This window comes from Conger conger, chromosome 7 (assembly GCF_963514075.1).
Source record: "Conger conger chromosome 7, fConCon1.1, whole genome shotgun sequence".
Classification (NCBI taxonomy): Eukaryota; Metazoa; Chordata; class Actinopteri; order Anguilliformes; family Congridae; genus Conger; species Conger conger.
In genome coordinates, this window is record NC_083766.1 from 33,697,283 (window position 1) to 33,724,015 (window position 26,733).

The 26,733-nt window shown below is 41.0% G+C and overlaps 2 protein-coding genes across 7 annotated transcripts in view; both read right to left on the reverse strand.

Annotated features, from left to right (window-relative positions):
• Positions 1-10,079: 10,079 nt before the first annotated feature.
• On the reverse strand, positions 10,080-17,904 carry LOC133133184 (uncharacterized). Of its 4 annotated transcripts, none has more exons than XM_061249258.1 (5): positions 17,759-17,904; positions 16,479-16,516; positions 15,058-15,346; positions 13,764-13,853; positions 10,080-11,636 (listed from the first exon to the last, which is right to left on the reverse strand). In XM_061249258.1, the coding sequence occupies exons 1-5, from the start codon at positions 17,820-17,822 to the stop codon at positions 11,500-11,502; spliced, it is 618 nt and encodes a 205-aa protein (XP_061105242.1). In that variant the 5' UTR covers positions 17,823-17,904; the 3' UTR covers positions 10,080-11,499. The 4 variants fall into 4 exon arrangements, with proteins under 4 accessions (XP_061105242.1, XP_061105243.1, XP_061105240.1 ...); XM_061249259.1 differs by having other exon boundaries at positions 15,058-15,324; positions 17,759-17,903; XM_061249256.1 differs by having other exon boundaries at positions 15,058-15,324; positions 16,178-16,516; positions 17,759-17,901.
• Positions 17,905-21,467: 3,563 nt separating this feature from the next.
• LOC133133902 (HMG box transcription factor BBX) overlaps positions 21,468-26,733 on the reverse strand; it is a 37,547-nt gene continuing 32,281 nt past the window's right edge. For all 3 annotated transcript variants that reach the window (XM_061250185.1, XM_061250186.1, XM_061250184.1), the window contains exon 18: positions 21,468-26,316. In XM_061250185.1, coding sequence (XP_061106169.1) covers positions 26,229-26,316 — 88 coding nt within the window. In that variant the 3' untranslated portion in view covers positions 21,468-26,228. The remainder of the gene's footprint in view (positions 26,317-26,733) is intronic.

Genomic DNA, 26,733 nt, shown 5'->3' on the forward strand with positions numbered 1-26,733 from the left:
CAGCCTTTGCTCAATACTTTGTTGATGCACCTTTGGCAGCAATTACAGCCTCAAGTCTTTTTCAATATGATGCCACAAGCTTGCCACACCTATCTTTGGGCAGTTTCACCCATTCCTCTTTGCAGCACCTCTCAAGCTCCATCAGGTTGGATGGGGAGCGTCGGTGCACAGCCATTTTCAGATCTCTCCAGAGATGTTCAATCGGATTCAAGTCTGGGCTCTGGCTGGGCCACTCAAGGACATTCACAGAATTGTCCTGAAGCCACTCCTTTCATATCTTGGCCGTGTGCTTAGGGTCGTTGTCCTGCTGAAAGATGAACCGTCGCCCCAGTCTGAGGTCAAGAGCGCTCTGGAGCAGGTTTTCATCCAGGATGTCTCTGTACATTGCTGCATTCATCTTTTTCTCAATCCTGACTAGTCTCCCAGTTCCTGCCGCAGAAAAACATCCCCACAGCATGATGCTGCCACCACCATGTTTCACTGTAGGGATGGTATTGGCCAGGTGATGAGCGGTGCCTGGTTTCCTCCAAACATGACGCCTGGCATTCACGCCAAAGAGTTCAATGTTTGTCTCATCAGACCAGGGAATTTTGTTTCTCATGGTCTGAGAGTCCTTCAGGTGCCTTTTGGCAAACTCCAGGCGGGCTGTCATGTGCCTTTTACCAAGGAGTGGCTTCCGTCTGGCCACTCTACCATACAGGCCTGATTGGTGGATTGCTGCAGAGATGGTTGTCCTTCTGGAAGGTTCTCCTCTCTCTACAGAGGAACGCTGGAGCTCTGACAGAGTGACCATCGGGTTCTTGGTCACCTCCCTGACAAAGGCCCTTCTCCCCCGATTGCTCAGTTTAGATGGGCGGCCAGCTCTAGGAAGAGTCCTGGTGGTTCTGAACTTCTTCCATTTACAGATGATGGAGGCCACTGTGCTCATTGGGACCTTCAAAGCAGCAGAAAATGTTCTGTACCCTTCCCCAGATTTGTGCCGCGAGACAATCCTGTCTCGGCGGTCTACAGACAATTCCTTTGACTTCATGCTTGGTTTGTGCTCTGACATGCACTGTCAACTGTGGGACCTTATATAGACAGGTGTGTGCCTTTCCAAATCATGTCCAATCAACTGAATTTACCACAGGTGGACTCCAATTAAGCTGTAGAAACATCTCAAGGTTGATCAGTGGAAACAGGATGCACCTGAGCTCAATTTTGAGCTTCATGGCAAAGGCTGTGAATACTTATGTACCTGTGATTTCTTAGTTTTTTATTTTTTTTAAAATTAGCAAAAATTTCAAAAATAACTTCTTTCATGTTGTCATAATGGGGTGTTGTGTGTAGAATTTGGAGGAAAAAAATTTATTTATTCCATTTTGGAATAAGGCTGTAACATAACAAAATGTGGGAAAAGTGAAGCGCTGTGAATACTTTCTGGATGCACTGTAAGAGCAGGTCATCTGGTCAAACATGGGCCTGTGCCATCCTCTCATAATAAACCAACTGTGCAGTGAAAAGAAAAGTGGCTTTTTTGCATGTTGTCCTGAGCTCTGTATAACAAAAAATATATTGCAGTGAAGGAAAAAGATATGACATTCCAAATTAGGAGAGAAAAGGAATCAACATATTTTTGTATGAGTAAATTGCACTGCAATAGCATGGGACAGAGAGAATAAACTTGTTGAATTGTGAAAATAGTGGGAAAAGAGAAATAGTGGGTGATTTAACGAACAGCTATTGTCAGCAATAAAGCAAATAGTATTGGATTTTGTTTTCGCACATTTTTAATGACAATAAATACGTATGAACCTTATGAAAGCATAACATATGAAAACATTAAGGGTGAGATGCTGTCTTCACAGGTGAAAATGTTAGCTGAAACTGTTATCATTCATCAAAGATTGTTTCATCATTAACATTTTGTACAGACAGCACCTATATCCAAAATGTAACATTTAAAGTTTTTAATTGCACATAAGCGAAAAATGAAATATCTTTCCATTGTCATTGCACTGAAACCTCCCCCATCAACTAACTGTTTGGCAGTTGGGCCAAGCTAATAATGACTACATGGTGGAAAAGATACCCATCTATGGCCTCCTGCATTTGTGCTGTGGTCAGAAGGGGCGTGTGTGTGTGTGTATATATATATGTCTATGTACGTCTGTATATGTGTGTGTGCATGTGTGTGTGTGTGTGTGTGTGTGTGTGTGTGTGTGTTTGCATAATAAGAATATTCTATAAGCACATTCTGAGAAAAAAGAGAACTGCTTTTTTCACTTCATAATGTCCTGGCATTCAGTTAATATGTCAAGCTATATGCAATGTTCATAATTAACATGAGATGATAGTGCCATGTTTCAGCTCAGTGACATCACAGCCAACAAGCCAAGGTTTACTTTATCACATCCGCAGATTTTTTTTTTCATGTTACGGTACCAGAAGGAAAATAGCAAATCATAGATCTATGAACAAATTAAAAAGGACAGCTATGACCATACAGACAAAACCCACAATAACAGAAATAATTCACTTTTATGACATCATAGGCTCCATAAAAATAATATCACTTATATACTTTTAATTTCACTACTGTCATCTGGTATAGAGCTTGTTCATTCATGCAACAGAAATGTACACTCAGGGATCACTTTATGAGGTAGATCTGCACACCAGTTAATGCAAATATTTAATGAGCCAATCATGTGGCAGCGACTAAATGCATGATCAAGAGGTTCAGACCAAATGTCAGAACGGTGAAGAAATGTGATCTAAGTGAGTTTGACTGTGGAATGATTATTGGTGCCAGACAGGGTGGTTTGAGTATCTCAGCTAAAACAGCTAATCTCCTGGGATTTTCCACACATAACAGTATCTAGAGTTTGCAGAGAATGGTGTGAAAAACAAAAAACATCCAATGAGCAGCAGTTCTGCAGGCAAAAACACCAGACTGGTAAAGTTGGCAAGGTGACAGTAACACAAATAAAACAACAATGATTTGCAGAAGAGCATCTCTGAGCACACAACACGTCAAACCTCCAAGTGGATAGGCTACAGCAGCAGAAGCCCAATACGTCTTCTGCTTGAGTGTTTCACCTACATCTGTGAAACTGGACTTCATGTTGACATTTACCACAAAAATAAGGTACCAATAGTAAACATTCATACCCAGACCAGCTTACATGACACATTTTTCCAAACAATATAATTACTGTCTATAGCTAGGCATTTACTGAAGGAATTCCGGATGGGCATGTCACAACATACAATATGTCACTCCACATTTGTCTTTTCATATCTTAATGAAGTTATTTTATTCCAGCTGTCAGGGGTTTTCATGACATAGATTGAAATTGTCAGGAACTGGGTGGTGTCTACCAGTCAGCAAAGCCTTGTGCCCAGCTTGCACATCAGCTGGGGAAAGAAACATACTTGTGCTGACGCCTGCATTTTGTGTAAATTGGTCCATTTTTGTAGGTGGAGAAGCATTTGAAGTGTCCTACAGAAATGGTGGACTTCATGATCATTGAGGCAAATTTGGTCTTCACGAGGGGAGGTACCTGTGAACCAAATTGCATGACTCTACAGGAGAGACCATTAACTCTGGCCATCAAATCCTGTTCTGATTTCCTTTTCTCCCGTGTAATTAATGCCACTCATTGGCCTAATTGTCTTCACACCTGACTCCCCAGTAAAGGCAGGGTAGAAAAGCAGCAGTTATCTGTCCTCGAGGACCATGATACCATGAGGACTGTAGATGACATATTTATACAATCGTGACCTCAGGGGAACTAAAACAAATTTCACAACAAGGTAGCGTGCATCATCTCACACCTCAACAGGAAACCGGAAGGCTGATGTGAAACTGGCCACTGACATAGCCCAGTTTTACTGTGTGGGAACAGGATCACTCCCTCTGAAATGGTCTCTGCTGAGAGTTATGTTCAATCTTGCATGTGCCAGCCTTCACATTACTCACTTTTACCATGGCGGCTGAAATGAGACAATATCTATTTGTTTCAAACTTATCTTACCACAAGTTATCTCCCTTCTTGTTCCTTTTTTGTCCTTATGTTTTCAGCTTGGGCAGCAGAGAGGGTTACAGATAGAGATGGTCTCTAGTGCTATGGTGGTATATTGAGTCGCCAGTCTCAATTAATAGCCAACCTGAAAATAGCTCTGATTGGAAGCTTGTCCTCTCTAAATTGTTTGAATGTCTCTGTTGACTTGAGGGTATTTGACAGCCATCAAATGTTTTGTGATGAAGGCACTACACTGAAAAGTGTGAATCTTTCTGCTTCATCTTAGCAATAAACATGTGAGTGCAGATAAGTCATGAATGTAGAACATAGTAAAAGATGGACAGAGTAAAAAACATGCACAGCAATATTTAAACTCCAGCTGTTTAGGACTGGGGGTAGTCCAGCCCCTTACTGCCATCTAGGGGAAACCGGAGTACAGTGCAGCTATCATTGCAATTGGCACAATTAAATAATCAAAATGGAACAATGTTTAGCTCTATATTTCTTCATGAATGTTTGCAAAAACACATTTTTTGGAAGAGTAACAAGAGTTTACCTGGTTTTATGAAACATCTGCTTTCAACTACAGCTGTCAGTTTTCAGACTAAAACTATTTATCTCAGTTTTGTTGAACATATCGATGAACATTTACATGAGACAGAGCTGGATAACAATCTAATGTATCATTCATATTAATACACAATCGTTATGCTTGTGTAGCTAAAACTATTAAAGCACTTTTGATCAAGCAAGGACATTATTGTTAAGCTACCATTCACTAAGTAGCCCAATTAGCACTGAGTGGTTTCATGGTACACTAGCCTACAGCTCTTTGTCCATTCCTGACACTACATGCCACAAAGAATTATTTGAGGAAAGCTAGTGAGTAGCTAGGGGTTGCCTATGAAGCAGTTACTTGAGATCACACATTATAATTGAATATACAATTGTCACGCTCTGCTTTCCATGCCACGTTTCAGGGTGTTTCTGACTCTCCTTATTATTACCAGGTGTATTCAATCTGTAGTTTCACACTAATCTTACTTGTCTTTATCTACGCTTCTAGATGTTCCCTGCGCTGTTTTGTGTTGCTTGCATTTCTGCTGTTCCCGTACTGTCTCTGTCGTTTTAGATGTCATTCTTATTTTTTCCCTTGTACAGTACTAACCATTATTAATCAAACTAACGCTAGACCAGAGTAGTTATAAACCAACTAATCAATTAACATGCCCTTCATTATTCTCACCTGCCGCTGCTCCTCCTTTCCTAATTACTAACACTTATTAACCGTGTTATGACCAGCATTCAAGCAGTCAAACAAAACATGGAGACCAGACCAGGAAAATAGATTTGAAGAGTTTTATTTGGCAATAATGTGTTTGTCTGAATGCGTGTCAGAGTGAATCCGTTTAGGGGTGTTTGAGTGTGAGTGCAAGTGCAAAATAACAGAGGAAGACCAAGACAACCAACAACCAACAACCAACAATCAACAATCAACAATCAACAATCAACAATCAACAATCAACAACCACTGTGAAAAGCTCAGCACGGTGTGAGAAATCACTCCCCTGAGCATCTGGGTAAAGCCATTTATCAGGGTTCTCTCAGGTGCAAACACCCAGTAAAAAAATTGGTGACTCATCAACTAATTTTATCCAATCAACCATTAGACCATTCCAGGGGAAGGGAGGGATAGCACACAGCACTGCCACCTGCTGGACGACAGCAACAACCTCAGCTGAGGAAGACCAGGCTTGGTCGCCACAACCGACTAACATGAGATCAGCGTAGATACTAACACATTAACCAATTACCCACTAATCATCCCTCATTCAGTATCCACTCCCATTTCCTACCTGTTCCGAGTGTTATTCCCTTTGCATGCTGGTCACTTCCATCTGCATCTTGTTTCTGCTTAATCAATGACCGTGATTCTAAGCAGCTGTCCGCTCTGCTACTTAAGCTCTGTTCTTTCCAGCACTCATTGACAAATCGGCCTTCTTGTGTGGTATGCATTGCCTAGGTTTGAGATGCCTGTTTATGACTTTTCTTTGTCCCGTGACTATGTCTTCTGTCTGCCATGCTCTGAACCCTGTCTGTTTGACCACTGCTTCTGCCTGCCTCAGCTGCCTGCCTTCAGTTCGACCCGGCTTGTCAAAGACCCGTGCCTGACTTCTATTACCCTGACCATCAACCTGTTTCAGGCGCTTCTCCTGGATCACCCTTCTGCACTGCGCTTCGCTGATTGTTTCTTCTGGTTTTCGACCCACGCCCGGCTCTCGACGATGACTCAGCCCTGTCTTACTGTGCCAAGCCTTTGTGGATTGCTTACTCCACTGCTTGACCCTTGCATGGACTTGATTTTGTTGTGCTTTGTGTTTTGGCTGTGATTAAAATCTCCTGTGGGAAGTTTACCTGATACACTGGTCTGTGTCTGCATTGGGTCAACCTGCCAAGCCTGGGGACATCACAACAGTGGTTTCAGGAAGTATTTTCCACTTTGTGTTAGATTTTATTTCATAAGGATAAAATTGCCATTCTTGCCCATCAATCTACACACTACCCCTGTTCAATGGAAGAAGTGAAAACAATTTTTGTGAATTTATATATATATAAAAAAAAAAAAATCAGACCTCTCTTATTTACTGTAAATCCTCAAATTGTGTCCAGGATTCTATTTGAAGCCGGACAAATAAAGGCCGGTCCCCAAATACAAGCCGGGGTAATATCGCCTACCAGTAGGGTTATCAGTCCATGCGCACTAGAAGACATTGTTTTGATTTAACTCAATGAAATAAAAGCGCTCTTAATATTTTATATTGTTGGTTGGTTTAATACTGTTGCCAATGAAAAGTCGTCCTACACCATGGGTCTCCAACACGTTGCTCTCAAGCTACCAGTCGCTTGCCGCCCCTTCTGAGTAGCTTGCCAAAGGCTGAAGCAATATACATTTAAACACAATTGTTGCCTCGAGGCATTCCAGCCTACAAATTTAGTAAAAAGTAAATCAGGCAAAATTAAAAATGATGGCTTAGGCTACTTGGCTACGCAATAAGGTTTCCATGTATTTACAGCACAGCACACATTCAATGAATGAATGAAAGCGGCTGCCTTGGCTCGCAATAAACAGACGGGTGGAAATCCCAACACACTTTCAACGACATAAAACTTAACAGTGAACCTTCAAATACCCCCCAGATTTCAGTGCCCATCAGTCCCAACATTTAGCAATAGAATCAAACAGTCCAAAAGTAAATTATGCTGCTCCAAACGAAACGCATGTCACACAATAAAACGCACTTTAGGAAAAAAAGATCCTTAACTTGCTGTTATCTCCGCTAATTTGTTATTGTTCATGAAGGTGTGTCTGGCAAGTTGTTATTTTATGCATTCTGGATTTGCATGTGATTTATTGTGTTTGAGAATTTTTGCAATAATCTAAGTCTGTTAAGACTGACACTATGACTTACGAAACGGTGTTACTGATTAGCCTACACTAATTGATTACAGTGAACGGTGACAGGAAGTGTTGAACAGTGTAGGCCCACTTTAAGTGTAGCCTTTTACTTTATTTCTAAGAATAAAATTCTACAACAGAAGCCTAATAAGAAATAAAGGCCTGCCTCAAATACAAGCCTGCCCCAAATAAAGGCCTGTGCTTTGTGCAGCCTAAGTAAATAAAAGACCCCGGCCACAATTTGAGGAGTTACGGTACATAAGTATTCAAACCTCTTGCCGTAGCACTCAAACTTGTGATCAGGTGCATTTTGTTTGCTTTATCTTTCAGATGTGATATTGGAATCCATGTTTGGCTAATTGAATTGATGGGACATAGTTTTATAAAGGCCCATACCTGTATATATGGAATGCAGGAGTAACAGAAGAGTGCCAGTGAAAGTCATGGAAGGCATTATCAGAAATAAATAAGTCAGGGACATAGACCAAACCTTAGGCTTGCTATTTCATTGAAAGCACTGGTGACCTCAGTAATGACAAATGCGCAGGTAGGCCAAGGACGACCTCTACATGATGACCAAAGAATTCCTCCAGTATAAAGAAAACATGCTATTTAAGCCTTCTTAACGCTACGTCCTTCGTAAGTTCTACCTTAACGTTTCATCGTGTTTCCCGAAACGTTCTTGGCTAAGTATACCTTCTATACGTCGTCCTTTCGTGAGGTTGGTCTGAACCACTCTCAACTGTACCTGTGATGTTGTCAGATCACTCCGCTAGTGGCCACCTCTGTTACGACCGCACGCCTCTGAAATCAGATGTTGTATTTACATCTCAATCTGTTAAGCAATATGTGCATATCTCTTCAGATGGAGTGATAATTCTACAGTTGTAGTTGGCTAATTATATTACTAAAATACCACATTAATGGCACTGTTTTCATGCAAATAATGAAATTGTAAATTACGAAGGATGCATGTTGCCTAATTGCCTTTTAAATGATATTCATAAACTGACGATTTCCCGCTCTCTCTGTGTGCTGGAGTGATGTTGAACCAAAGTTCTTTCTTGATTTTGTTGGACACCGTAGTCTTAAAACTGGAAAATAATGTTTCTTTATTCAGCGCCACGTCTAACAATATCTCAATTTCGTTTGCTGCGAGGCTGTGGGAGTGCTTAGTTTTTCCGCCATATCTTATGCAAAAAAAAAAAAAAGTTTTCGTGTTGAGTGCGTTTTGTTGTTGGTGTGAAACGTCAGCTAATGAGAGAAAATACAGAATTACACCAGTAATGTGATGGTGCTTCTGCCAAATTAACCCTGATTGCAAAGTAATTTAAGGCACCATGACAACGATATTAAAAGAATGTAAATAAAACCTGACATGCCAAAGAAGGCGTATTGCTAGATGGCGTAGCCACAAACCGTATCACTAACCGTATATATAATTTGACGAAAATTATATATACGGTTGGATAATTTAGTTTGTAGTTTGTTTTTATTTCTACTAACACTTCCCACCAGTCATGATAAATGCAATATTTTGAAGTATTCCTGCAGTGTATTATTAATAAATAACACTACTTTCTCTAATAACGCAGTCAAACAGTCGCTGCATGGAGTGCATAATCGACCTTAGAGCGAGTCGATGGGCCTAGTAACGTCGCACGTAGAAGCTATCCCTTAAACAACCGCCGAAGTGATAGTTGGGGGAACACGTAGAAAAGTATACCTTAGAGAGTCTTGGTAAAGCGCTAAGAGACACCGTTATCGGGAGATGCACCCCTGTTCAACAGATCAGAAACACTCTTCAGGAGGCAAATGTGGATGTGTCAGTGACTTCTGTCCCCAGAAGTATTGACAAACGGAACCACAGAAGCTACACTTCAAGATGCATATCACTAGTTAGCTGCAAGAACAGGCAGGTTCCAAGTTGTAAACAAGTTAAAAACCAAGATTGCTTTATATCAGCGCAATAGCAAAAGTAAAGTTTGGAGTCCAAAGGAACTGCTCAAGATCTAAAGCAACCCCCTATCTGTGAAAAATGGCAGTGGGGTGTTATGGTTTGGGAATGTGTGACTGTCACTTGTCTTCATTGATGCTGTAACTGCTTAAATGAATTCTAAAGTGTACAGAGATACATCTTATCTGCTCAAGTTCAAGCAAATGCTTCCAAATGTATCGAACGACTTTTCATCCTACAGCAAGACAATGATCCCAAACATACTGCTAAAGCAAGAAAGGAGTTTTTGTAAGCCAAAAACTGGAAAATTCATGACTGCCAAGACAGTCGTCCTATTTGAATCTATTTGAATATGCATCTTCTATGCTGAAGAGAAAACTTAAGGGGACTAGCCCCCAAAACAAGCATGAGTTAAAGATGGCTGCAATACAGGCGTCACAGAGCATGACCAGGGAAAATATTCGGTACTTTGTGATGTTTATGTGACTTCAAGCAGTCATTGCATGCAAAGTATATGGAAAACAGTATTAAACATGACTACCTTCATTTCCATAACATTGATATGTCCCAAACATTAGGGTGCCCTGAATTCTGTATAAAAATGAATATGAATGGTTTGATCACAAATGTAAAATTGTGGAGTAAAGAGCCAAATATGTCTTTGTCCCAAATTTTATGAGGGCTCTGTATACATTACATATGATGCAGATGATGGCAATCAACACAACATCGATACAATGACCAAAATGTGTTTGTCATATTTAAAACTAATGTAGCTGGGAAAGTCCGAAATATCACCATCCATCCATCCATCCATCCATTATCTGAACCCGCTTATCCTGATCAGGGTCGCAGGGGGGCTGGAGCCTATCCCAGCATACATTGGGCAAAAGGCAGGAATACACCCTGGACAGGTTGCCAGTCCATCACAGGAAATATCACCAAATGTGTAATTCTTAAAGTGACAGATCAAACTCCGAACGTCCAACAGAAGTAAACAACTGTTATGTTCATTAGTCACGAACAAGGTCATGAGAAACAAAAAGAAGCTTTAAATGACCTGTGCCTTTTTGTAAAGTAGGATGAAACATATGGACACAATCCTATAACAACAAAATAATCCTCCATGAGTAAAGGGTGAAGTATCATTGCAGTGGACTGAACAAAATGCATTTTTTTATGTCAGACCTCTGAAGAATTTGCAGTTTCTTATTCTAACAACAAATACCTTTATAATGTGAGTTTCTTTAGCTCTAGACACAGGTGTGAGATATGTGCTGCAGGGGAAGAAGACTGGCTCGGTAGTTGACAGGGAAGGAAGCGCGCTGGGCTCAACAGCAGCAGTATCAACAGGTCTGTACTGGCTTTGTACACAAGCTGACGCAACATTAAATTTGTGAACATTTACGATAATTTAAGATAAGATCCTTACCGCAGAGAAATGTTCAACTTAAAATACATACACACATCATATAAAGATACAGGATATGGTTACGGTTGTAGAAGTTGCTACACTCGGGTTGCGGGTTTTCCCTTTGATAAGTGCCTTCTCCATGTTGCAGGGGGAGGGCAGGGCTTGTAGGTTGAGAAACCAAGCCGAATCAGAGTGAAGTCTGAGGTACTGAGGAGCAGCACTCTGGGCAGACACAGGTGAGCATTATAACATTTATAACATAAATGGAGTCCAATGGGAAAATAGGATTTTTGTGAAAAAACATAGGTATGACTAGAGAGCGACTTCATATGAATTGGCGAATCTAGTAGCTTGAAAGCTGGCCCCTTGTAACTCACGGTCAACAGTCTACAGTACAGGCAGGTATATCGGAGGGCACATCTGCCTGTTGCGCACCCTCCTGAACTGTAGTCGCAGCAACTGTATAGGAACAATGGGGATACATTTTTTAATTAAAATACATCAATATATATAAATACAACACATAATGGGGTGACATGGTGTCTTGCTCAGGGACACTTCGACACAGCCCGGGCGGGGGATCAAACCGGCAAACCCTCTGACTGCCAGACGACTGCTCTTACTGCCTGAGCCATATCGCCCACGGAAGTGCAAAGATTAGATGTTAGTTCTCATAAATGCATTGTTCACGTTGTGTTGTGGCAGTCCTCTCTGTCGGCGGGCGTGCCTTGCTGAAGCTGAAATTCTCATAGACCTTGTTGGTGTACACTATGGATCCCCCTCTTGAGTCAGCTTTCTTACCTGTAAAATAAAATAAAAGTTATTGTGTCTTATAACAAAAAAACACAATTAGCACATTTTAAACATTTTATCTGCTACTTATATTACAGATACTGTAGTTACATATATTTGGGGCCTTTGCATGTATGCTGCAATGAATGAAGCACATTTTCTGCTGGAAATAATTTTCACCCAGCTCAGTTTCACAACATAGCACCTGGAACATGACCACAAATTCCCCAAGAGGGCAATTTCCACCGATGATACTAGTCCTATAAAAGTGTCAATATCTCAAAAACGATTTACTGCACACATATGTTTAATGACTTAAATTAAAGAAAAGCAGACATTTCAGACTGAACTAATTTATGTTACTAATTTGCATGTACATACACTGTAGACAAAAGATGCAAAATACAACGCCTTATGTTTTTATAGCTTAGCACTGAATATCAAAATGTTTAAGTCGAGGATCAACCCAGAATTATTTAGCTATTCAAATTTCCTCAGGTGTCCCCAAATCTCTCCAAATAAAAAACATCTGCATTTATTTTTGTCCAGACACATGAATGACTGGAAAAGTGTCTTATTGTGGTTACACCGGGGATCGAACCACGGACCTTGCGTGTCCCAGTCATGTACCTTAACCACTGCGCTACAGGCCACCCTAAAGCAAGCTCAAAGTGTCCAAAACACTCTCCAAAAAGGATTACTCACCTTAATGCTTCCTAACCAACTTAGCATGATATTTAAAATGGAACGAGCCCAGTTTACCAGTGCCCAGTTAGCCAGTACAATTACAGGTTTATCTATAGCAAGTCTAAATCCTGTAAATGTCTGTTACCACCTCATATGACATGGACAATCTGATATTGTACCATTTACAAGAGTACAATATCAGAATATACACAGACCAAAAGCACTATGATGGCTGCCGTACCACCAAAGTTCAACCAATGCACGCTCCAAAATGTCCTCTGATATTGTTCAAAATTTCGTTTTGGGTTATATACTGTATGCTGCTCTAAACTATGTATAATTTAGAGCAGCAGACATATCGCTGGACTATGCAAGGCAAGCTATTAGGTGAGTCTGACTATCAACTGGATTATTTTGAGGTTAATGGTGCAGGGGGGGTGGGGGGGTCGTCCTAGAGATTATTGACGGGGTATGGGGGGTACATTTCTGCAGTTCTTCGTCATGGGGTTTGTTGGATTGTTGACGGCTGCAGAGGTTTGTCACTTTGGTTCTATATGGTTTTGAATTTCAAATAAATAAATAAAAACATGAAAAAAAAATCGGCCTACAAAGAACACGGGTATACAGTCGACCAAAAGAGTAAATTGACAATATTCCAAAAATGCTGAGACCAATTAAGGTCTGTCAGATGGTCCTACTGCCCACTATCAGCCTTGACACTACGAGGAGGCAATTCCATTCCATGGGGCGCATCACTACCCCAAATTTCACTTCCCCAAATTCTAGTAACTCAGCCTCCTGGTCATTTTGTGATACGCTATTATGCATGACGCACATTACTAACAGACTTCTGCAGAATACGGGCTGACACATCACCAGAGTTTTGAAATCATGAAACATAATATGTGTTGACCATCTCATGACCCAGTGGCAACCTCTGAGCTATTCTGTACTGTCCATTGTATAGTACCGATGCTATGATCAAAGCTTTGGCCTAGGGGCTGCAAATAAAAGTCACATGATTTGTTTTCTCTTTTTTTGGTGTTCCACCCATCATTTAATCTCATATAGTTTTAATATATACTATACGTTCCTCTGTCTGTATTGCTATCAAACAACTAGATCCTTGTTTTAACCATTTAAATGATGGTGGAAGTAACAAAGAATTGTTTAGTTTTTTTTCACTTTTTATTCAAAGAACTTCACCAGGCCAAATTAAAATGTCTCATAGGAGTGTGATCTACGGGGGAGCCAGAGGAAGTTTCGCAGTTGTTGAGAGATTTAGTCTCAGTTTCCGATTCCTGTTCTTTAAATAGTCACTTGAAGGTTGGATTGCAGAAGCATTGTTATTTTGGCCAATGATGCGAAATAGAGGAAGGTTGAGTTGTCAGAAAACTAGCTAAATAAAAAACCAGGGTGGTCTATGAGGGAGAATATAGTGAAACTTACACTTATACATACAGACGACCAGGCAGATGAGGATCACAGTTCCAGCTAATGCACTCACACAGATTATAATCAGCTTTGAATTGGAGCCATCTGGAACAAGAAAAATACATCCGTGTGAATGAGGCAAAAGTATCAATCAACCAATTCATTCATCAATCAAACTGGACAGCTGCCTCTCATTCCCTGATGGGAAACTCACTGTGTTGGTACCCATTCTTGTGCATTCTAACACACAGTTTAGAGTTGTACACTTCCCTCAGGTCAATACTTGAAGCAATGCATATTAAGTACATTTCCCAATGGCAGCTTCCCACCTGGGAATCTAATCTAAGACCTGGGTGACAAACTGAGCCCCCCAACCATTCTGCCACACTGGTCAGGAGACATGGGTCCTGGGAGAGCACAGAGTTGAGCTGCTGGGCGGTGAAAAGCAGCAGCTGATGGAAAATATCAGGCAGTATCAGTACTGGCATCTTCGTCCGGGACAACTTTAACACCTCTACCCGTGCTTATCAGTGGGCACATACAGACTGATGTCATACACCTTATCTCTCATCTCTCAGCAAGGCTGACGAGAGGAAGTATGCATTCCACGCTGAAGATTCGTTTTTTTTTTAATGTTGATTAAGCATATTTGAAAATTCAGTTAATCCAAAAGATTGTAATAATAAGGCTATGCTCCACCACGTAAATATAAACTGGTCTCAGTATTGTACAGTTGGGACATTTATATCTGGCCCTGGGGGCCAGTAGTACTGCAGTGCAACTGATTTATGTCTGGCATTTATATAGCGCCTTAATCCAAAGCGCTGTACAATTGATGCTTCTCATTCACCCATTCATACACACACTCACACTCACACACGGACGGCAATTGGCTGCCATGTAAGGCACCAACCAGCTCGTCAGGAGCATTTAGGGGTTAGGTGTCTTGCTCAGGGACACTTCGACACACCCAGGGTGGGATCAAACCAGCAACCCTCCGACTGCCAGACGACTGCTCTTACTGCCTGAGCCAATGAGTGGAATCTCATGCCAACCAGGTAGAAAATTACACCAGCAGTAGGCTACTACTGGCCATAAAGGCCAGGTTAGAAGGTTAGAATTTTAGAAGAGGTATGGTATAGTTCCTGCTTTATTTCAGCGCGGCACTAAGGCAACTGATCCAACTAATCATGGTCTTCAATCAGTAGAATCAGGTTTCTTATTGCTGGGCTAAATAAACCCTGCACCCTGGCATTGCATGTGTACACATATATATGCATGTGTAATATTCATATTTTCAATCACTTACACACTGTTGAGTTTGACTGTGTGATGGTGATGTTGACACTGAGGCCTGTGGGATTGGAGGACTGGCTTATGCTGCAGGTGAAGATGTCTCCTTCACTCCAGTCAGGTTTACACAGGTGTAGGGAACTGGATGTTTCACGTATGTCATCTCCATTTCTGCTCCAGGTGAAGTTCACCTGTGCTGATTCCATGCCATTCAGCTCACACAGTAGCCAAAGGCAGCCTGATCTGTTGGTCGTCTTTCGTTCTATGACGACATGTGGTGGATCTGAAGGGGTCAAAGAAGGAGGCTGCTTCAGGTCACTTATTTTGATTTTGTAACGCAAAAGGGAGGTCTGGATATCTACAATTGGTACAGTACTTAAAATATTCATATGGTCTGTGATTTTCTCACAATGTTGGAAATCTCCATGTTAAGATTCTGCCATAATCACGTAATCGGAATTTCAAATTAGCAGCAAAAGTCTAACAAAATTGATTAATCCAATTTTAGTAATTAAATTGAGGTAATTGTTTTTAGTCACTGTTTATAATTGAGGACATATAAATATATAAGTGAGCTAGCTTCCTGTTGCACTTAACTCAAGACTGCAGGAACATATTGAAGATATTGAATGATATGAGTGCAAAAATAAAAAAATGTGTTATATTATTCCTGCGTAAATATATTTAATAATAATTCATGACAGAAATGACTTCTGGACAATGTTGATTCATCCAATTCCCCATACCCATACAAATATTTCAACAGTACAGTGTTATAAAAAGACTTGCAGAATTATTTTTTTTCTTGCTGAAACGCGTCTGAACATTTTTAGCATTTTTCATTTTATTTCCACATTGGATAGTTTGGCGAGAGTGCATTTAGGATAGGATTCCAATAATGCAATAATGTAATGTAATGAAAGCCCCTCATCGTCTGTGTTTCTGACCTCTCTCAGGTACACCTTCAGCTAAATTTCCTTCTCTCCAGGCTGGTGAACCCTTTACATTAGCTGTCTCCTAATGCTATTACCTAGTTTTGGTACTGAAGTAGGCCCATAAAATAAAAGTTATTTTTCTTCTGAGACATCACACAGTAACTCAGCCTGATATCTTGTGCCGTAGCATGGATACTGTACCTTCTATATGAAGTTTCACCTCATAGCATCTGCTAATCGCTGGTGGGGGTATGTGTTTCGTTACTGAACAGTTATAATAACCAGCGTCTCTGGTCCTGACTCCAGTTAGGCAGAGCATAGATACTTGCTCTGTTGCATTTACATGGTGTTCACATTGTATTGAATTTGTTTCCACTGTGCCATTTACCACACGGTAATCACACAGTTTTCCAGGGCTTCCAGTCTTTGCCCATTTAACTGAAACTGTAGCAGCAGCATACAGGTGTGAGGAGCAGGGGAGACAGACAGAGCTTCCACGTACTGCAGTGATGTTCACAGCCTCTGTTATGGTCACAGCATCTGTGGTATTAAATAAAGGGAAAAACGCTATATGCTTACAGTACATTTTAAGCAGCTGATCGAGTAGTCTGAAGACACAATGAGAGCCCAAAGTAAATCACATTATGACACAATGCAAGACTTGTCAAATAGGACAATATGCACAATAGTGTGCAATGGAACAAGATGTGACTCAGTTTGTGCTATGAAATAAAAGTGGAGCCAACTGTTACACACGCAGACCCAGTGAGGACTCAATGTAGTCTAGCACTCAATAAGTATATACTGTATAACAAAGCGGGTCTAATATACACAGTATGATACAATGTGAGTCTTACACTATGCCAATACTGTTAAATAATATGAGTTATAATTATTATTTTAACATGACATGTGAGAGTGCAAGTCTAACATACAGTAACATAATATAATGCAGCATGAGAGGTCCACCTTGCGGTCTGGCTGCTCTTTGCCACATTTTAAACATGCAGTAAGACCTTATGACCGTGTTTTCCAGGTTATATAAGACTTCTGTTTTGTCAGAATGTCTTCAATCTAGTTTCTATGAAATAAACATGATGAACGGGTTGCTATTGTAACTGTACTTTCATTATAAAATCAACACAGTTCATGTATATCAAATATTCATTTGTAAAAAAAGTTCCTATTCCAGAGAAATGTTGAGGAGACTGCTCTGAAAGTGTAATTGTACAAACTACTAATTATCCCACACTGAAAGTAGTTCAACTACAGCTAACTTGCAAAAGTAGCTTGCAAAACTACAATTACTCCTGGCTGGTGATTTACAAAAGCTTTTTGCGATACTTTAAAAATCATAATACAAAATCGGTTTGCATTTCTGGGCCCATTTAAAAGACAAACTGTCATTTTAATAGGATGAAATGATTTTCTATTCTACTCTATATCTGCTTGTTTATAAATGAAATGTTTCCATCATTTGTGTCAGTACTGTCGTATAAAATAAATATGATATGATATATAAAATATATCATTATCATGTTTCCCAGATGATGTGAATTATGAGTAGTAGTAGTAGTAGTAGTATTGGTACCACTATCAGCTCAGTGGGGAGAACCAGCAATATGTGTGTGTGTGTGTGTGTGTGTGTGTGTGTATGTGTTTGTGTGAGAGAGAGAGAGAGAGAGAGAGAAAGAGAGAGAGACAATATACAATCTAATCGTATCCGCTCAGCCAAAGTAAAAAGAATTCAACAACAACAACAATAAGAAAACTTCATCTTACCTGTCCATGAGTTAATAAGTGTGAGAATTAGATAAAAATGACACGATGTGTAAGGGGACAACATCCTGATCAAATGCGCCTGCTGAAAAGAGACAGGCAAGTCTATATCACGCCGAAGCTCCACTCACTCACGCACACACACACACATACACAGCTTCCTGTCCACAGGCGTTCCCTCAAAATCGACACGCTTTCACAAGTGCGGCAGGAAACTCAATTCTATCCTCTCAACAGTGGACTTGAAATTGAATTGGGATTTGTGCGTGACTGAAAAGTATTTGAGAGCAGTGCAGTGCTCTCATCCTTCAGAATGCTTCTGTACGGAGGGTCCTGGACAACAGGTTTCACGAGAATGTATTAAAATGGTCTCAGCCCACGGTCTTCCTGAGTGAGCACATCTCGACACAACTAGTTGAGAACCACACCAACAGCCTGTTTTCTTTTTCCTGTGGCTTCTTGTTTGAAAGCACAGAAGCACAATAAGGGTGAAATTCTGAATGTCTCTCCATCACAACTCTGTTGTAGCTTTGAAGACAATTGGCTCCATACTAAAATATGACACAGAAAAAAATTCTGAAACAGTCACAAGGCATCTTCAAGAACTGGCAAGCCCTGGCCAGTGAGAGGCTGTGTTTCACTACTGTCTTCTGCTGTGTTGTTTCAAAACTACTATATAATGCCATGCTAATGAATATTCAAAAAATGTGTTTGCTCTTGGTTGATTGCCCTCCTCTTAAGTTTTGTTTTTGCATGCACTTGTATTCTTGAGAAAGGAACCACGTATTCACAGGAAGTGCAAACTATTTTATTGTGCAACACTCATTGTGGCAATAAATCTTCTCAAAGAGCAAGGATCTCAAACTGAAATCTTGGAGGGCTGCTGTTTCTACCGGGTTTTTTTTTCACATGCACTGCACTTAACTGCGTCACTGATTTCAGCCTTGGTTTCCAAAGCTCAAATTGGCTGCGGAATGAGAATACAATAGAAGCAGAGACTGCAGGCCTCCAGGACCGGAGTTTCATACCCCTGACATACTGCAGAGGAATCAGGAATCAACAACCCCAAGGACATACAATAAGGGTTTCATACTGATTACACATTTGGTTTTAAAGATCAGCAAAGCAGAAATAACGCATTGACTGCAATTAAAATAACTTTGTTTATTCAATAGGTCCCAGGGAAACAACAATACCCAAGAGCAATATCAGCCATTTTCTTCAACTGAGGTTTCTGCAAATCTGCAACTAATGTGAGTGTAAGAGCACTGAGCAAACATAAGGTCATTGATCCAAGTACATGTTCAAAGGAAGACAGGTTATTATACAAACCATATCATGTATAAAGTGAGAAACATTTTAAATGGATATAAAATACAAAGCACAACTGCCTTTCTGTGACAAGAGGACAAGCACAACTATACCAATTGTAAAGACTATGCATACTATATACAATATTAAATGCAGTAATGGTGTAATGAAAGAACTGTTCCAGAGACTATTTTTAAGCAGTGCAGTATGCCAGGAAGAAGCAATAATATATGCCAAGAGCAGATTCAATGAAAGACACCGGCTCACAGCAAAGGATTTTCTTATGTCTCTCTCATTGTATAAGTGCAGTTGGTGAAGACGCTTATGTCCACTGGGTTTTCACTTGCATTTGTTTACATCATAAGCAAAACCTTCCACAAGCAAATGTGACATTCAATTTTTCCTCCATGAACTTTGCCATTTAGCAGCATCATCAGAAGTTTGTGGTCAGTCAGTCATTGCCTACGCATTGGTGTTACAGGATGTTGTGCTGCAACGTGTTTTTACAGTGCATTCATTTAATGAAGTGAGCAGAAACCCACACTGTATTTTCAACATTTCCATGAGTTTTAAAATGCTATCAACGATCTATAAGACCAATAGCAAAGCACATGCTTTCATATTGTAAGTAATAATCAATAGATACCCTATTTTGCATGGGTCCCACTGATTAACAGGAGTCAGATTTCTGTGTTCATCAAGGTTTCACATCATTTGTTCAAGCCCCCAGTGTCTTTCCATTCTTTGGCTTACTTAGGCACAGACCCAGACAGCGTAGAGGTTCAGACAGGACAATATCAATGGGTAGAGGGGGTGGTTAAAGAGGGGGGCTGTACACTTTACATATAATGTGCCCCGTTATAGGGAATTTTAGTTTTTATTATTTACCCTTTGTGTATTTTACTGTATGTTTTAACTGCTCTTCATTTCTTTCTTTTCTGTTGTTTTCCATCATTGTTATTTGATTATCTGTGAGTTTAACTGAGCTGAAATTATTTCTATGAAGAGCGCTAAAAAAATGTATAGGTTTTAGTTGGTTATATATAATGAAATGCACTGTGACCTAAATGGGCCCCAAACAAACCACTTTCCAGCAAGCTGTTACACTAATAACATTGTTTCAAATCAACAAGAGTGATGCTTTGATGTACTGTATGGGCATGCTCTGGGCATGCTCCTGATGAGTCGGCGGATGGTGTCCTGGAGGATCTCCTCCCAGACCTGGATCAGGGCCTCAGTGAGCTCCTGGACAGTCTGTGGCTGTACTTGGTGCACCAATACATAACCAATACATAACGTCCCATAGGTGCTCAATTGGATTTAGATCAGGGTAACGTGAGGGCCAGTCAATAGCATCAATGCCTTCCTCATCCAGGAACTGCCTACACGCTCTGGCCACATGAGGCCGGGCATTGTCCTGCACCAGGAGGAACCCAGTATGTCTCAGTATGAACCTGCTCTCTGAGAGTAGGGCCCTCATGCCACCCTCATGGAGCCTGTTTCTGACTTGTCTGTCTGAGTTTGTTCAGAAACATGCACACCAGTAGCCTGGAGGTCATTTTGTAGGGCTCTGGCAGTGCTCCTCCTGTTTCTTCTTGCACAAAGGAGCAGATACCGGTCCTGCTGCTGGGTTGATGCCCTTCTACAGCCCTGTCCAGCTCTCCTTGTGTAACGGTATCTCCTCCATGCTCAAGACTGTGCTGGGAGACACAGCAAACCTTCTTGCGACCGCACGTATGGATGTGCCAACCTGGAGGAGCTGGACTACCTGTGCAACCTGATTGGGCTGCAGGTACTGCCTCATGCTACCAGTAGTGACAAGGACACTAGCATGACAAAACTAAGAGAAGAATCAGTCAGGAAGGATAAGAAGACAGCAACTGTCTGTGGCCACCACATGCAAAACCATTACCTTTTAGGGGGTTGTCTTGCTTTTACATCTCCATTGCACCTGTTGTCAATTTCATTTGCACCAAAGCAGGTTACATTGATTCACAATCATTTGTGCTTCCTAAATGGACAGATTGATATCCCTTAAGTTTAACTGACTTGGTGTTACATTGTGATGATTAAGTGTTCCCTTCATTTTGAGCAGTGTATGAGCAACTGGTTGAGCCATATCTTTCACTCTTGCTTTCAACATTATAAAGGGAATGTCACATGAAGGTTACCATTTTAAACTTCAAATAAAACATTAGTTTTTTTCCCCCCAGATATTATACATAAAACATTCTCTCTGGCTCCTTCAGGTTTTGACAGGAGCTGAAGCATATTCGATAAGATCATATTGCTGTTGTACATGACAGGCTGTTAAATGTGAATCAACATTTCTCTCCCTCATGTTCAATGGAGAAAAAGACAAACCTTCTGGACTAAAGGAAGAGACACAGAGAGCAGAAGGTTTAATATAGGTATTTTAATAGGTGTTGAGGGAGTACTAGTTGCGCCAGCAGACAGTGTAATGACAGTGAAAAGAGCTGAGGGCAATGGCTAAGGAATCCCTTTCTAAGCAGGGTGTCCAGTAAGGCAAGGCTGCATTAACAACTGGGCTGTAACAATCAAGTCCATACATGTTATGATACAGTACTATTGACATAAATTAGATCAAGCACACATGGTACAAACTTTCAAGAGGAAACATAATTCAATCTGGAGAAAGCCCTCAACAAGACTGTGTTAAACTGCTCAAGCAGTCACACACATAACATTCTTGTATGGAGCAGATAAGGTACATCTTTAAAAGTTCTGGGTGCATATTCAGGTTTTTTTTTTTTTTTTTTTTTTTTTTTTTTAAGACTATCTGGATAAACAAACAATAAAAAATAATAAAATAAATAAGCTCAAATTACAGAGGGTTTGGCAATTGTTCTTTGTAATTGCAAGTGTCCCTGGTTTCACCCTTTACTGCTAAGAGTGGTCCTTGATTCCTGCATTTTATGATACAAATCAGGGTGGTTATATTCCTGTGCTCTGAAATTAAACTCTCTGTAAAATCGCTCTAACAGATGCTTACAGACGAGCCAAGTCAACTCACAGAACTGGAGTTCTCACAACGGCGCCTGTCCACGGCAATGACTGTTGGTTGTAACAAACTATTCACGTGTGTAAACTCCTCCGTATAAATCCATCAAGTACAGAAAGTTGAGATTGAATAGCAAATAGAAAAATACAGGTACAAAAATCCATTACATTCAAGAGACAGTACTAGCACAAAAGGGTATTATCATCGATAATATTCATTTAATTCATATAGGAACTCTAGTTTTAAATAGGCATCTTAAATATAGAAAAGGTGGACAATGAGAAGGGCAGGGGATTAAAATGTGTTGATATATAATTTTTGTCAATTTCATGCCAGAATGCTCAAATCAGCCTAAAATACTTCATTCATATTTACATACATTTGCAATGAAATAAAGGTTTCTTTTTTTAAGATATGGAAGGGGACTGAAGGGTCGGAGAAAAGTGGTGTGAAAACAAAATAAAGCAGAAGTGTGTTGGGGAGGGGGAGAGAAAATAACTATTTCAATGTGATATTATTTTGGTTTGGATTCTAAGGTGCAAATATAGTCTTTTAAAAGAGGCATTTAAAAGGTGCGAACAATGTACACCACTACCACAAAACTGTTTTAAGTCAGAGGAACCCCATCAGAAATATAGCATTAATTGTGCTGATAAAGAACATCTGTTACCTGAAGATCATATGCACCAAACAAAATCCAGTGCAACTGCAAATCTAGCCTTATTCTTACGATGTATTTGATTTAAAGACACTGTTTCCTTTTCTTTGGCAAATGTCCGCAGAACCACAGTAGTTACAAGCATTTAGTTACGTACATGCTATCCCACTGGCTAGTGCCATGTTTGAAATGGTTTTTGATGAAGTACATGTGCTTTTTTCTTTTTTTTGGGAAGACACTTTTATTTCATTTTTAATTAGAACTGATTGAAGAGAAACATTTGGAACAGTGTCATCTTTAAGCAGTGACTAAATTACTCATTAGAATGTCCAGATATGGACAAGGTGCACTAACAGCACAAACTGAAGTATATGTGAGGAAGTCTTATGTAAGTTCTTTAATGCTTAATCCTTCCAAAACAAGTCACACCTACCCCAGAATTATTTCCTCAAATCTGTGAAAAATATATAATTTCAATGCATCTAGGATTATTTTATTAGCAAGCAGAAAAACTGTTAAATCTCACTTGCAACTTTAAAAGCTGAAGCTCCAAGTTCAATCACCAGTTTCTATGCACAAATACATTTGGGGGGGGGTATGAAAACTGACCGAAGATGTCCGTTGCAGTTTGCACTATAAAAGCAATGTCAGTCTAAATTGGAAAGTACACCGAAAACCGGTATTTAGAGTTTTAGGAGAAATAAATGCTTGTGTGCAGCAGTCTGGGCCCTTGAGTTATTGTTAGGATGTCACATGTCCAGGCCACATGGTAACACCATGGAAAACTATGAACCGGCTCTTTACAAAGTACTGCTGCCCCAATGCACAGGTAATGCAGGTGCTATAAGATTATATACTCTCAGAGAAGCAGAGAAACAGAAGTTGCTGTTCTACAAGCAGTGCAGTACTATTCAGTGCTCAACTGCTTAACAAGTAAGCATAGGGACAGGTTCTACATAGGTATTTATACGGTGTGTGTTTATGAAGGATTTTTTTTTTTTTTTTTTATATATGAGCTTTTTTTTTTTTTCTTTCTTTTTTTTTTTTTTTTTTACAACAGTCTTCATCCAGTAAACTGGGACCCAGGAGAGATATCTGAGGTTTGGAATAGCCATTAAGAACAACAAACAAAAACAAAAACAACAAAAAAAAGGAACAACCAAGGCAGATACCAACAGAACACTGATACAACTGTTTTTTTTTGTTGTTGTTTTTTTTTACCACTGACAGGGCAGATAATGAAAATGTGAAAAATAATTTATGAAAAAGAATAATAAATTGGTATGGGTCATCAGCGGTAGCTCCAAAAAGCGGTAGTATGTTCTAACGGAAGGAGTCCTGAGGGAGAGAGAGTACAGGAGTCAAACAGAACAGCATATCCACCAGTCTGGACTACTACACAGCCTACGTCCACAGCAGCGTGGGAAGGACAGAGAGAGACTGATCTATACCGTCACACCATTTGAGTATAGGCCTTGGAACTACGGATATGGGAAGATCTGTCATTCATGCCATGTGCAGGAGTGAAGGTGGGGGTTCGGCGGCTTGACCGTCCGAACGGAGGCAGCTGATTGAACAAGCAGGCAGTCAGCTGACCGGCCGAGAAAATGACCTGCTGTCAATCAACAGAGAAAGCCACCGTCTCACCTGCCACGGAAGCGTTTAAAAACATACAATATTAACCTACTGTACTGTACACAGGACCACCGCACAGCTGGGCGCCTTCAACTCGAGCCCACAAATATTCATGGAATGAAAGCCTGGCTGTTTCACTTCAATAAGGACATGCAAATGAATAAAAAATACAATAAAATCAAGCATAAAGCTAAGAAGAGTCAAAGTTCAGTTTGACGGGACAGTTCATTTCAGTGTCATGATCTCAAGGAGAAAACAGCGACACAGGAAGAAGGGGGAAAAAAAACCAAGAAAAAAATAAAATAAAAAAAATAAATAAACATTGGGTGAAGGAGGAATCTTGATACAAACCTGAATGAATAAAACTGAATAATTAAAACATAATGAAGCCTCTTCTACTGGAGCTAAAAATTAGTGCAGTGTCTGTGTTATTAATCTATCTTAGGAAACTAGTAGCACACATTTGGATTAGCTATTTAGATGCTACACAGACTGCTCAAAGGTCAGGCATTGACATAAAATGCATCTCTTTTCATTCAAGTACTTCCAGTGTGTGCGTGTGTGTGTGTGTGTGTGTGTGTGTGTGTGTGTGTGCGTGTCTGTGTGAGAGGGAGAGACCGTGAGAGAGAAAAGAATACGCAGATAGAAAAAAAGAAGAAAAAAGCATGTACCAGTAAACCAGTGAGGCCCGACAACCCACAGGTTGATCTCAACTGATATCACACAGGGTGGATGCTGGGTAATAAAGTTCCCATCTAGTCAGAATGAAGAGCAGCACGCTGACCGGTTGCCTGGAGACCCGTTCCCTTCCCACAGTGAAACCGAGGCTTCGCGCTAGAACCCTGATCCACTCGGCTGCCCAACTCAAACAGACCGGCCAGCGGCCAGCATTTTCCAATGGTCAGAGCCTCCCTCCAGCAGCCACCCCCAGCCTCTACATGAGAACTACCAAGCAATGGAATGCTTTCTGAGATTTCCAAAAAGGGGGTTGTTTGACACGCGCTCAATCAGAACCTCCGAGTAACGAGGCTGTCGTTACAGCTGTAACAAGGGGGGGGGGGGGGTAGAGTGTGTTACGAAGTACAACTGACTGCCCAGGTCCTCTGTAGCTCTCTGCAAAGCAGGGGAACACACAGCTCAGAGAGCTAGTGTACAAAATGAAGGCCTTAGGCAGGAAATGAGGTCAAGGGCGTTTTAGTGAGTTCTGAAGCAGTTTCACCAGAGCTCTGTCAGGGTGTTCCAAACAGAAAGCCACAGGGCTTCACACACCTCCTCACACAGGAAATACCAAGTACCAAGAAGGTAACAAGATGTGGATAAACTTAAAACCGGCTCACCATAAAGAAGTAAAAACCTCCTGAAGGGAGAGCTTTTTGTGTGCATGTATGTATGTGTGCGTGTGTGTGCGTGTGTGTGCGTGTGTGTGCGTGTGTGTGCGTGTGTGTGCGTGTGTGTGTGCGCACGCGCGCATGATTTAAATGCACTTTTTGTCTGCAAAACTTGACCTTTGAAGACGGCAGCTGTCTGGCGTGTAGCAGAATCCCGCTAACCCGTCGCAGCCCCCGGATGGAAAAGCCACGCCCCCGTACTGGCTCAGCTCCACCGGGGGGCTGGAGGTCAGCTCTGCCGGGAGGGGGAGGGGAGCGCGGGTAAGGGGGCACCCTCCTCCCCCCCACTGGGTACAAGCGTTCGGCAGGCCCTGTTCCCCAAGTCCACAGCTGAGCCCAGTTCACTCTGTCACAACCTCCCATTCCCCAGAGCCAGGTCAGGGCAGAGAAGCACGTCGTGACTGTGTTGTCTGAGGGGGTTGGGGTGGGGAGGAGGAGGATGTGGGAAGGGGAGGGCCTTCACTGATCAGCGCAGGAGATGAGCACGGCGGCCTGGGCCATTTCCTTCGACTGTGCGTCTGCTGCCATGGCGACTGTGCGTTGGCCTCTGAAACCACAGAACAAGACCATTACAAAAACAGGAAGTGGGCATTGCAGAATGCCCGAGTGCTTACCAAAGACGCAAGCGGCAAACGAGAACAGGTCTGCATGGCCAGATAAAACCCAGAAACACTGAAACTATACTGCGGTGATAACCATTTTTCCCCTACTGCTCTGGTACATAGTCCTCCTCCACTGGTAACACATCAGCTAATTAGGCACTGCACTATGGGGCTGTAGGACAAAGTCAGCACTGAAACAGTTCCAATATTACATATTTCTGTGAAATATCAATATTTCTTCCATATATTTACAGTACGTACAGATGATTAGACAATTTCAGGATGATTAATGGCTTGAGCCACCCAAAGCCCCTCCTGGGGTGTTGTGTAAATGCCAAATTGACTGCATTTCACACACACCA

Excerpts from the sequence above, each read along its gene's own strand:
- LOC133133184 (XM_061249256.1), bottom strand. The coding sequence starts at position 17,822 with ATGTTGTCCCCTTACACATCGTGTCATTTTTATCTAATTCTCACACTT. Across the intron at positions 16,517-17,758 it reads ACTTATTAACTCATGGACAG|ATGCTGTGACCATAACAGAG; the intron begins GTAAGATGAAGT and ends TTAATACCACAG. Across the intron at positions 11,637-13,763 it reads GGTCGTCTGTATGTATAAGT|GTAAGAAAGCTGACTCAAGA; the intron begins GTAAGTTTCACT and ends TTTATTTTACAG.